Genomic DNA, 13485 nt, shown 5'->3' on the forward strand with positions numbered 1-13485 from the left:
GGACGCCTGGGGGGCTCAGTCAGTTAAGCTGCTGCATTCAGCTCCGGTCATGATCCCAGGAGTCCCGCATCAGGCTCTTGTCCAGCAGGGAGACTGCTTTCTCTCTCTGCCTCTGCCTGTGACTGCCTGCTTGTGCTCTCTCTCTGACAATAAATAAATAAAAAATCTTTAAAAAAAAACCCTAATTAATAATGAATGTGAGAGGGGCCCCTGGGTGGCTCAGTCAGTTAAATGTCTGCCTTCGGCTCAGGTCATGATCCCAGGGTCCTAGGATGAAGCCCCACATTGGGCTCCCCTTGCTCAATGAGGAGTCTGCTTGTCCCTCTCCCTCTGCCCCCCCCCACTCATTCTTGCTCTCTAATTCTCTCTGTCTCTCTCAAATAAATAAATAAAATCTTTTAAAAAATGAGTACATTAAAGGGGAATCTGGATGGCTCAGTTGGTTAAGTGTTCCACTCTTTTTTTTTTTTTAAAGATTTTATTTATTTATTTGACAGAGAGAGATCACAAGTAGACAGAGAGGCAGGCAGAGAGAGAGAGAGAGGGAAGCAGGCTCCCTGCCGAGCAGAGAGCCCGATGCGGGACTCGATCCCAGGACCCTGAGATCATGACCTGAACCGAAGGCAGCGGCTTAACCCACTGAGCCACCCAGGTGCCCAGTGTTCCACTCTTGATCTCAGCTCAGGTTATAAGTTCAAGCCCTGCGCTGGGTTCAACACTGGGCATGGAGCCTACTTAAAGAAAAAAAAAAAAAAAGTACATGAAAAAAAAACTGGTAAAATTCAAAGAAGATCTGTTCTTTAGTTAGTAGTGTTAGACCAATGTTTCCTTGTTTTGAAACTGTACTATGGTTATGTAATAAGATGTTATCATTAAGGAGAGGTTGGTGAAAAGAACACAGGAACTCTGTACTATTTATGGAACCACTGGGGTGTCTTACATTATTTCAAAATAAGAAGTTTTTAAAATCTCAATTATACATTTTTCATCTACTTTTTTACTCTTTCATATGCCAGAAAGGTTTTTTTTTTTAATCACTTAAAAGTTAATATGAGAAATAAATGTTCTGTCACATGGAGACATTTTGTCCTGCTGTTTTAATTTAGCAATGGCTTACTAGTAACATGGAATCTCAGACAAGTAGTCTGAGATGTGGAAACTCACCCTGTGTCAGCACAGCATTCAAATATCTGGATAAAAAGGACATCAGTCTCCTAATCACCTGGTAGTTTGCCTTTAAGTGACAGAAACCTGAGGCCCAGTCTTGGCCCCGTATGCTAGATGGGCCTACTGTCAGTCATTCATCTCCGAGTGCACCACTCACCTTGGACTCTGCCTATATCCTCAGGTTGTGCATGACAACTACCTTCTGTATGTGTTTGCTCCAGACCGCGAGAGCCGACAGCGCTGGGTTCTGGCCCTTAAAGAAGGTAATTACTCTCCTGTGCCAATGTCTCCAAGATCCCTTGATGCTCTAGCAGGCTTGGGTTCCGCAGTTAGACAAAGGGCAGTGGATGGTCAAATATTTCTCGCTTTTGGTGTTGGTATTGCATTCCAACTTTTCATCCTGGGCCCAAGAGGCAACGATCAGTACAGTGTAGGGTCAGCCAAATCTAGCCTACCACCTGTTTTCATAAGGCTCTGAGCTAAGGATGGTTTTTTTAAATGGCCCCATTTTAAAGGAATAGAGGAGTACCTCCATCTCATATCGATTTTGCCTGCTGGTGAACAAAACCTAAAATATTTACTACCTGGCCATTGCAGAGTTTGCCCACTCCTGGTCTAGTATGAAGAATAAGAGGACGGAGGCTTGAGTTAGATGACCTGAGTTCAAATCCCGGCTCTGCTTCTTACTAGCCACGTGTGCGTGGGCAACGTCCTCATCGGCTGTCTTCAGTCTCCCCATCTATAAAAAAAGGAAAGAAGGAGGGAGTGATAATAATAGTTCCTGCCCCCGGAACTGCTACGGGTAAAGCCTCTGAAATTATCCTGGCCCAGAGTCGACACCCAATAAATTTTAGCTAGCTTTCAAAGTTTTCAGATCAGCACGAAGGATATTCCTTAAGGTTCGCCTTCCTCATGGCATCATTAGAACCAGCGCAGGGCTTGGGTACACGTGAGAGGGGCGGCCAGACCACTAAGGTGAAAATCCCCAGTCTGTCAGTTATTAGTATGTGACCTGGGGCAAATTCCTCTACCTTCCAGCGTCTCCATTTTCTCAGCTATAAATTCTGACTAGTAACAATTGGTCACACGGTTATTGTGAGAATTAAATGTGTTAAGACGTGTCAGACACTTAGAACAATACCGTAAGAAAGTGCTCAATCAGAAGCACTGTTATTTCACCTGGAGCCCTGGGTTTACAGGAGAACTGGGTTCAGATATTTGTCTGTCTCTAAGTACCTATAAGGACAAAAAGTAAGCAAGCCATTGGAATCTTGGGAGCCATGAAACCTCTATCAGAAAAATGAGACTAAAAATATAGTTATCCTTTTCCAAGGTCATTGTCTCAAATGGGGTATGAACAGGCCAGGACTGGGTAAGCAGAAAATGCTTCCAAGTCAACGGGCTCAGTAGAAACATTAAAATGGAAAGTTATCGGAAGGGCCCTAACTATGTCCACTGGCTGTTCTCCCACTGTGTAGGGCTTTACTCACAGGATGTTAGAGCTGGAAAGAACATTTAAGATGGCCTGTCTACATCTCCATTTCTCATACTTTTCTTCAGCAGGAGAACCTCTTTTTTTTCCCACTACCAAAATCTCACTTTTAAGCTGCAAATATAGAATGGATAAAGCAAAACTCCTGTGGTTGAAGGTGGGAGAGATGAAGGGGCGGGAATCCCTCCCACTCAGACTTCCCAGTGGCCCTTGGACACCTTTGTTGGGCCCACTGGTCCAGTCTAACACTCTCATTGCATAGAGGGGACGCTGAGCTGGATGAGGGTGTTGTCCAACCTGGGACATACAATTAACACAAGGCCAGACAAGACCCAGACTCAATAATGCCTAAATCCAACATGTACTGTTCACTCCAGCTTATAGCGGGGTCCAATCTCGGGGAGTCTCGTTGGTAGCCCTTGATAGACGGACCTGGAAATAACTCTTCTACTGGTGCCAATATCTTTCAGAAACAAGGAATAATAACAGTTTGGTACCCATGTATCATCCGAATTTCTGGATGGACGGGAGGTGGAGGTGCTGTGCTCAACTGGAGAAGCTCGCAGTGGGCTGTGCCCAGTACGATCCAACCAAGAATGGTAAGAGACTGGGAATTCCCTTTTCTTCTTTGCAAAATGACTGACCTCTCTAGTCTTAGGAGGTAAAAGCTCTCAGCTTCCCATCATCAGGGGTGTCAGGGGTTGAATACAAAATTTTGCATTTTCAGAACTTTCAGAGGGAAATTATCTGCCTCTACCAGTAGTCTGTTGATGTTTCTCATCTCAAACCTTATGTCTTTGTGGTTCCTTGCTACTAAAAGTGTCATCCTTGGATCTGCCGTGTCAACATCACCTGCGACCCAGTTAGAAATGTAAATTCTCTGGCCCCATTCCAGGTCTGCTGCTAGATCAAAATTTGTTTTTTAACAAATTTTCTGGAGATTTGTGAGCATGGTAAACTTTGGAAAACATGACTATAACCCTCAAGTTAGAAAATGTGATCGGCATGGTCGACTTAAATCTTAGGTTGTAGAGACAGACTTAGAGGTCCATAACATCATTTGTTTATTACAGTGGTGTCACATCACACATGTGTTTAATTCCACCAGCTCAACTTTATAGTCTTGGAGGGAAAGAAAGCAAAACCAAGAACTACTAATTGTACGCTGTGGCTTCTCTCTGCCTCCCCTTCAAACTCACTGTCGATCTCTATAATAATCTCAGAGAAAAGGAGGCCACAGCCCAAATGCAAAATGAAAACAAAAGACATTGTTTCTGATCTTTGCATGTCAAAAGCCCTGGAATGTGGGAGTGGGGTGCTACCAGTTCTACCCTTCTGTGATGGCTCTGGGACCAGAACCTTCAATGAAGTGCAACTTCACTTACATGCACTTTGACACATGGTATGCTTCCATTCCCCACAGTCATCTGGGGGAGATGGTGTGAGGTCACAGAAGCTGAAGACCTTGAGCAGTTGGGTATGTTCAAGGTCACACAGTGAGGAAGTGCTCTGCAAAGCCATTGTTGAATAGGAATGATGGATAGTGTGAATTGTTTTGCTTCCATTCCCCTCTCCTCTCAACCTCCCTTACCCTAGCCACCTTTTCTCATCTGTCAGTTTCTCTTTTGCAGGAAAACCAAATACCTCACATTGACGGCCCAAGGCAGATGTGCGAAATGTAACACATGGCTGGGTTTTCCGTGGCTTCCTGAGTCACAGCCCATTTTAGTACCACGTTAACAACCACCACTTCTCAACCTCAACCTTGGGAGAGAAAGTTTAAGGTTATCAGTCCCCTGGCCCAGAAGAACAATATATACCTGGTTTTAGAAGTGAATGATCTTCTACATTACCCTATGGACCATATTCACAAAGGCTAGTATTTCATAAAAAAGAAACAGAAGGTTTTATATGGGTGAAATCCATCATATTAACAAGATGGCATGGGATTTCCCCAATGTGAGAAAGCCCTTTTCAAAGCTAGAGGTCTAGTCTCCAAATTCTTGCCAATACCTTTGCTGTGGGCCCTTGGACCTAGGGCCCTGATCTCTCCAGTGTTAGGGGAACTTTTAGGTGTCCTGCGATGAAACAATCTCCCAAGCCCCTTTACAGTTCCGGAATCCCTTGAGTCTGTGTTTCCATTTTTCAGTTTTCACTGTGCATATTGCAGCTGATCCCTTCAGGGCACATAGTACTACCCTGTGCGAAGTGCTAGACACATGACTGAGGATGATGAGCGTCTGAATGACTCACCATCATGACACTTGGAGATGGCTGCTCATGCTGAACTGCTCACCCCATAAACCCAGGGCCTAATTACAGTCACTCTCTGAGGGGTCCTACATTCATGTTTGCAAAAATGAGCTTGTGGAAAGCTTTTAGCACAACCACTGGCACTTACTGAGCTCTCAACAAATGGTATTTGTGCCTGCTATTCTTTCTTATTTGTGGACAGAAGAATCTGAAGCTGAGATATAGCAGTGTGTGTGTGTGTGTGTGTGTGTCTGGAAAGCAGCAGAGATGGTTGAGTAAAAATGGACCCTGCTCTACCCAACCGACAGCAACACTCATTTCTGCAAGCAAGAACTGGCTCTGATGTCATACAATCCAGTATCACCCAGTGGGAGAAGAAAGGAGGGAAAAGTAAGGCTAGAGGAAGAGCTATGCATCGCAGAATATTCAGGGTTGGGAGGGGCCCAAGGCCACACAGCTCATTCCCAGCAGAGCTGGGGTGAGAACCCCAGTCTCCTGGTGCTCTGAGTTGCGTGCGGAATAGGAACCGTGCTTCCAGTTATGTTTGTTTGCTTCTTCTCTGTTAATCATAAACCCAAGTCAACACCCCACCCTGCCCTTTCTTAAAGAGTTAGCACATGGGTTGGGTTCCCATGTCACTGTGTGGGTCTCCTTTTACCTCATTCCTGAGAAGTGCTGTCCCAGTCAGGCAGAGATCAACCTCATAGGTTAGTCAACCTCATGCAGAAATGAGGAGCTCACCACCTCCTCATGGAACCTATTCCCATATTATATCTAATTATTAAATCATGGTTTGAACTGAGCAGAAGCCTATGTCCACACCAACTCCCAGACATTCAACTTTGGTCTACTGATTCCAGGCCTGACCCTTCCAGGCCTCAGCAGAGAAATACCAGGAGACAGAGAAGAAGAGATGAAAGGAGGGAGAAAAAAGAAGAGAGGAGGAAAGAAGGCCTAGAGTAGAGGTGAAGAGAGGGAGCTGTGGAGACAAACAGCTAAACAGAGAGAGAGGTGCTAAGGGTGTTGTTTGGAGGAGGTAGCAGGAACACATGCTCAGGAACAGAAGCATTAAGGTAACTAAAAGTAGTTTCCAGCCCTCGCCCCGAAAAACACCATGACCCCTCACCTCCCCACCTCCTCTCCAAGCCCACAGCTACCTCAGGAAGCCAATGAGTCACTGTTACCCTGAATCACCAATTCCCACTCCAGGGTATGGCAGGTGGTAGGTGTGTTTGTGGAGGTCTCCCAGCCCACAGGGAAGGACATAATCCTAATGTTTCTGAAGGAACTTTTGGATTAGGCTTTAACTGGGAGTACAGAATATTGACTTCTAGAAGTTTCTGGTATCTTCTAGAAAATAAAATGGGGAACCAACAGGCTAAAAGAGATAAAACATGGGTGCTACAAGGCCAATTTTTATTTCTCTGTGTCCCATCATCTTCTTCTGGCCCTTTTCTTCTGTTGTTTACCTAAGGGCCCCTTTTCTCTGAAAAGCCCCCTGGCAGCTCGCCTCCGGTTGGGTACATTCAGTTTCATGCTCATTTTCTTTTTCTGTTTTTCTCATTTCAGCTTCAAAGAAGCCTCTTCCTCCTACTCCTGAAGACAACAGGGTAAGTAAGGGCTCCAACTCTGGGCACAGTGGGCGCCCATCACCGCAGCTGCCTGACTGGCATGTCCCCTTTGCACTTTCCCCATCTGCCCAGATTTCTCAAATCCTGGGCAAATGCAGCAGGTTGTAGTAATTTCAGTTGAAATGAACCCACTGGGTCTCTTGGACCTGAACTGTCTCATGGGTCTGTTTATATAAAATGATTGCTCAGCTGCTAAATCCTCAGTTTACTTTATTCACTAAACAAAAACTTACTGATATCAAACTGTGTATCCAGCCACCTGACCACTTTAAGGTATAATGACAGCTATTTATATAAAATGGTGTACTGGGGCACCTGGGTGGCTTAGATGATTAAGCATCTCTTCAGCTCAGGTTATGAACTCTGAGTCCTGGGACAAGCCCCAAGTTGGGTCCCCTGCTCAGTGGGGTATCTGTTTGTTCCTCTCCCTCTGTCCACTCATGCTCTCCTTCTCTCTCTCTATCAAATAAATAAATAAATCTTTTTAAAAATAAAATTGTGTATTTAGTCCACACCTTACTTTTGATAATACTTTATATTTTTCAAAGTATTTCCATGCTTCTACTATTTCAAAGATATATATATCTTTATATGAAAAGTATATACATATATATGTATATACTTATACATGTATATGTATATGCATGTATATACATATATGTACATATATGTACATATATGTATATATAGGTATATGAGCCTCCTTTCCTCACTGTCTATTCTAGCCACTTCAGAGGGTTATAGTTTTATTCACATTTTAAAGCTTGGGAAATCAAGTCCCAGGAGAGGTTTTGAGATTTTTTTCCAAGGCCATTCAACAATTTAATAGTCAAGCAAGTAGACAGCCGAGCTCCTGAGAGTTGATCTTTAACTCAAGGGGTGGTTCTCAAAGTGTGGTCCCTAGACCAGCAGTATCAGCATCACCTGGGATCTTTTTAGAAATGCAATATAAATTCTCAGGCCCCAACCCAGACCTACTGTATTCATAACTCTGGAAGAGGGCCCCAGCAATCTGCATTTTCATAGACCTCCAGGTGATTCTGGAGCACAATGAAGTAGGGGAAAACACTCATCTAATATACTGACTTAAAAGATTTAGGTGATACCAACCCAACTCTGAGGAAGCCAACTCTGGCTTCCAAATGGTTTCCCCCATAGTCCCACCTAGATAGGGTAGAGATAGGATCTAGGCTTAGAGTATTACTATACATTATTATTATTATAATCAGGTTTCTCACGACATGAATGTCTAACAGGACATTCAAAAGTTGTACAGAATGTGAGATACTGCAGAGATTTTTGCATTCTTTGCCCTATCCCATTAAATGTTAGCAGCACACCTAAATCTTTGTGACATTCAAAACATCCCCATAATTGTGGAAGATGCTACCTATAGAGAGGTACCACCATGGTTAGAGAACCTTGCTCTTAGCTTTCTTTTCATAGGGATTGATCAATTAGTTGGGCCTATAATGGGATGAATACCATGATGTCATAACCCTCCTTAATCTTCAGGGACCCTTGTATACAACTCCTTCCTCCATTAGCTCTTGGGGTGAAAGCCTCAGTCCCATTGGCTCTTATCTGCAGTACTCCAATACACCACCTCATGAGCTCCATCAATATCTAGACTTCAAATCCTAATCTGGGTCAGCTGGGATGACATACTACATCAGTAGGACAAGCTTTTTCTTTCTAGATCTCCAGGATTTTTATACCACCAACTGCTTTGATGTGCTCATAGAAATTTTGGCTTCTCAACACCAATTTTCATCCCCACCAGTAATCTCAATCTCTTCCATATTTCCTGTCTCAAAAATCTGCCAAACTGTATCAAGTGTGCCCTTCCTGAACTCCCACAATTGTTTGTTTAATCATCTCTTCTTCATGTCTTTAACACGTCATCCTTAAAAAGGTACTGAGAAGTAGAGTCTTAGGCAAGAGAACCCCTAAGAGGAAGAAGGAAGTTCATGTGCTATCACAGAGAGAGCATTAAGACTAATTCCAGGGCTAAGTTTAGCCATATCCATTTTCCCATCTGGGCCTCTGTTTCCCCACCCTAAACAAAAGGATGGATTGAATGACCTCTCAGAGGCATTCTAGCTCCAACAGTCTATGATCCTATGGATCTGGACAGACCCACAAGTCAAAGCAGAAAAATGTGTACTGAGTAACTTAGCACTGATGGCATCACGTAAATTAAGAATACGATGCTTCCAGCAGAGAGGTTGCAACGTGTGACCAATAGACTTTTATGAAAAGCATGTGGCTGCTTGGAATTCACTGTGGTCAAAATTTAACACACAGAATGAGAGGGGCAAGGAATTCCAGGTACTGGTTGTCTTTGTGTCATATTCAGCGCTATAATCCTAAGTCAAAAGAAAGCCAACTAGAGAAGGCAGATGGTTTCAGTGACTACCCAATGGATTGCAGGAACTGGTGTGTTGACCTTGCATAGAACCAGGAGCAAGTTATAATTTAGGGACTTGTTGACCTTGTTCTGCAGTTTACCTCCTTTCTATGTCATCACTTGCTTTTGTTTTCTACCTCCCCCAGCGATCACTTCAGGAACCTGAAGAAACCATTGTCATTGCTTTGTATGACTACCAAACGAATGATCCACAGGAACTCATGCTACAGCGCAATGAGGAGTACTACCTGCTGGACAGTTCTGAGATTCACTGGTGGAGAGTGCAGGACAGGAATGGGTAAGGATCTTTTTGCTGTCCCAGGACTTGAGGGGAGGTGGCAATAGAGAAAACACTGGAATGATTTGTTCTGCCTCCATCAGCATGACCACTGCACTGAGTTAGGAGAAGAGGGCAAAGGTAGAAGAAAGAGGAAGGCAGAAGTGGTTGAGGAGACCTTTCCACTTTTCAGAAGTGGTGGAGGCAGTCACTTGCTATGCTCTCTCCCCATTAAGCATTCCCAGCTCCCACACCTATCTAAAAATTCCCCAGGGTTTTTTCACTAACATCGACAAAGTAGAAGATTGGCAGCTTGTTCTACAAGGAAGAACTATTGTTTTTGAGTGTTTAGATGAGACCTAAGGCACATCCCATTGTGAAGTGTCTATTTGCAGTGAAAAGAAAAGGCATGTAGAAATGGTAATGATTAGTGGTTATATTAAGAAGCATCAGGAAGAAAAAAAAAAAAAGCATCAGGAAGAAAATACTGATGACTTAGCTATACTACCAGTCTTAGAACTAGCCATCTACATGATTCAGGGAGAAAGTTGAGTTGTGCTAATACCAATTGCCCACTATAGGAGTTTTGAATGAAAAAATATATATATATATTATGAGCCTTCCTCTGATCTGAAATACAACAAAATTACTTTTGTTAATCTTCAGAGTGCTCTGGGATATATATGACTTAGATACCAGTACTTAGTTTTAAGGCATCAGATTCATGCTGCTTTATAAGGCTTTAGTTTTTCCTTTTAATATATCAGAGGTATTTACCCAAGCCTTGGAATATTCTCCAGAATGTGACTTCAATGATTGCAATAACTCCAACACAGAAGTGTACCATAATTTAGCAATTCCCTTGCTGGGCGCTCAGGTTATTTCCAATATCTTGCAGATATTAATAGCTCTGCAATGAACATCCTTATATATTAATATTACAGGTTAATATAGTTTTAAAGCATGAGGTTATTACTGATTTAAAAATATACAAAAGAAAAACACTCCATCACTGCAATGTTTTGATGGCCTTCATCCATGTTATATTTAAAAAAAAAAAAAAGATCCAACCTCCATTTGTCACCATATCAGTTCCAAAAGTAATCACAACTAACACTTTCCTGTGTATCCCAAACAAAAAAGTTACACATACACAAATGCATCCTTCCTTTGTGGGTTTTTTTTCATTCACACAAAGGTGATTCATTCTGCTCTTCACCTTGCTTTTGACCTTTAGTAATATATCTTAGAGATCTTTCCATATCTGCAGATACAAATTTTTTTTTAAATAATTGCATAGTTTTGGAAGGTATGCTTGTATTATAAATATTTGAATGATCTTAAATGATAGGATGTTTAGTTTCCAAGTTACTTGTTTTCTTTGTTATTTTAAACAAGGGCACAATGAAGATCTTGTATTGCTCATGCTCATGTTTCTGGGCAATTTTTTGAAAAAAAAATTGCAACATATATATTTTTGAAAATATATTTTTCTTTTGAAAAAATGTATATCTCACATTTCTAACTATGGAACTGTTGAATCAGAACCTGTCTCAATTTTGGTAGATGATTCCCTCAGAAAGACTGCCAAATTTACATCCCCACTACCTTCCAACAGTGCGTGGGAGTGTCAACACTGGGTATCACTAAACTTTAGGGAAAAAAAAAAAGCTAATCTGATGAATAAAAAAAGAAGCACACAAATAACTTTAGGGTTAAGGCTTTACTTTTCACATACACTTTTTCACATACACCAAAACTTGCTTTGTCAAAGCACATTCTCTTTAAGTAACCTTATTCACTCCACTACAGGGGGAGTGGGGGAAGGGTGTAAAATATGGTTCTTTAAAGAACTGTGGTCCGGGAAACAGGGTTGCTGGCTAGCTGGGAATAGACCCCAAAGCACTTCACGTGGAATCTCCCTCCCTCTCTAGCTGACTCATGAAGGCAAGTGAGGCCTGTCACATGCCCCTCTCTTTGCCTATTATAAGGTGTCCCATATCAGAAACAGGTTTAAGACTGCCCAGTTCTACAAACACCAGAACTTACTAAGAAATTCACTCCTCCAGTCAACTGACATTTATTTTTTATTTTTAATTTGACACAGAGAGAGAGATCACAAGTAGGCAGAGAGGCAGGCAGAGGGCGGGGGGGGGGAAGCAGACTTCCTGCTGAGCAGAGAGCCCAATGTGGGGCTCGATCCCAGGACTCTGAGATCACGACCTGAGCCGAAGGCACAGGCTTAACCCACTGAGCCATCCAGGTGCCCCTCAACTGACATTTATTTAGCACACCTAATGTGCCAGGAAATGTCTTCTCCTAGGTTTCACTTCCCCAAATGACAGTTTACCGTTTGTTCAGTGGCCTGTGGAAATGATCAGCTCTGCACTTCAAAGAACATCAAAGAGGACACCCTAGAATCTAATTGGTGTTTTGGGAATTTCCCCAGTGTGCTTTGTAATAGTGCAGTATAGTGGAAAATACAGAAGATGAGGAGACAGAAGACTTGCATTTTAATATCCGCTGCTCTTGTTGTAGGTCTTTGGAAAAGTCACTTAAACTTTGGGCATCCATTTTCCTTATCTATGAAATGCAGATGATAATATCAGCTCTGTCTATCTCACAAAGTTGAGGAAATTAGTGAAATGCTAAAAGTGAAATGAGCTTTGTAAATTCTACATCCACATACAAATAAAGAGAATCACCATTTGTGATAATCATATTATAACATAACGTTATGTGGTTGGCATATTAGAACACAGTTATCTATTTGAGAGTAAAAATAGTATTTGACCTATTAGTAGAATTGTAAACATATGGTGTGTCAAAACCAGACATAATCAAGTGGATTCCAAAAGACAGATATAAAAGAAATAGCAAGTTTTAGAGCAACTTGACTTCTATCACTTGGAGCAGACCGCCTTGAGCACCATAGTAGGGATGATTCTGAAGCCAGGTGTTCAGTTCTCCAAGGGAAGCATGTCACGATCGACTCAGCCATGGCCCAGGATATGAGACAATCGTCCCATATTTGGCATCCCCATTCTTGATATCTCTAATCCTCAAAACAATTCTGTGAGACAGATTACGCATTCCTCCCTAAACATCATCACCAGATTGAAAAAATGGCTTTATTATATAAAAATTAAAATACGCTTTATAAAGTAAAGAGCAAGAAACTCTCTGGCATCTTTTTATAGACCGGCAGAGCTGGGAGGAATTCTATGCGGAATCTCGTGTAGATTTTACCGAGAGGGAGCCAGAGGCCCAGAGAGTAGAAGGGACATTGTTTTCACCTTGTAATATTAAATGCAGTAATGAATGAGAACGTGCTTTGAAAACTACAAGACCATACACAAATGTAAAGTATTTTGATGTGTTGATTAGTCTCTTCCATATGTCTTTGTTTATGCCCAGTTATGTATTCCTGCTCAGAAGAAACTCCCATCTCTAAATCCCGGGTGACTCTATTCTTTTTCTCCTGTTTTACCATTTACATCTGAAGGAGTTCAATTAACAACAACAACAAAATATTAGGGAGGCCCTGAATTAAAAGTTTATAATGCTGACTGGCAGTATCTTTTGGAACCTGTGGGTGGAAAGTGATTTTTTTATATTATTTTGGTTTCCTGGCTATGAAATTGTAGCACTGAAGTGGAAAAAATACTGATTGTCACACCCAAAGAAAATGTTTCCTTATAGAAAATAGAGACTGAACATTAATCTTTTTTCCATGAGAGGAAATTTCATGATGAGGAGAGCAACAAACAAAGCTTTTTAAGTGAAGTAGCCACTTCTTATTTATTATGGTTCATATTTTAGTGGTGAAATCTACCACTTTTAACAGATGGCAGATTTTCATTATTTTTAGCTTTTATTCTATTTTAACTTTTATTCTGAAACTTTAAAATGTCTTATCATGAATGCCAAATAATGTGAGACTCCCCCATCTTCAAATGACTTTTTAGCGGATTGAACCACCTCTAAAACGGAGATGTGAACATTTATCCTGTAATAGTCTAAACATGAATTTCCCTTTTAACAGGCACGAAGGATATGTACCAAGCAGTTATCTGGTGGAAAAATCTCCAAACAGCCTGGAAACCTATGAGTAAGAAATTTTCTTTGTTTTCTAAAAATATGGCATTAAGGTCCTCCTTAGATTAGGAATAAATTATTGGTTGATAATAAAAGTACCGGGCATTTTTTTTCTTCTTGTACTTTGATCCCTAAGTGAAGAGTAGAGGAACACTTT

At 41.7% G+C, this 13485-nt stretch overlaps 1 protein-coding gene across 1 annotated transcript in view; it reads left to right on the forward strand.

Annotated features, from left to right (window-relative positions):
• The window catches only part of ITK (IL2 inducible T cell kinase), a 66725-nt gene that overhangs the window by 22690 nt on the left and 30550 nt on the right, over positions 1–13485 (forward strand). The window contains exons 3-7 of the mRNA XM_047731266.1: positions 1349–1430; positions 3130–3258; positions 6482–6522; positions 9100–9251; positions 13276–13341. Coding sequence (XP_047587222.1) covers positions 1349–1430; positions 3130–3258; positions 6482–6522; positions 9100–9251; positions 13276–13341 — 470 coding nt within the window. The remainder of the gene's footprint in view (positions 1–1348; positions 1431–3129; positions 3259–6481; positions 6523–9099; positions 9252–13275; positions 13342–13485) is intronic.

This window comes from Lutra lutra, chromosome 5 (assembly GCF_902655055.1).
Source record: "Lutra lutra chromosome 5, mLutLut1.2, whole genome shotgun sequence".
Taxonomy (NCBI): Eukaryota; Metazoa; Chordata; class Mammalia; order Carnivora; family Mustelidae; genus Lutra; species Lutra lutra.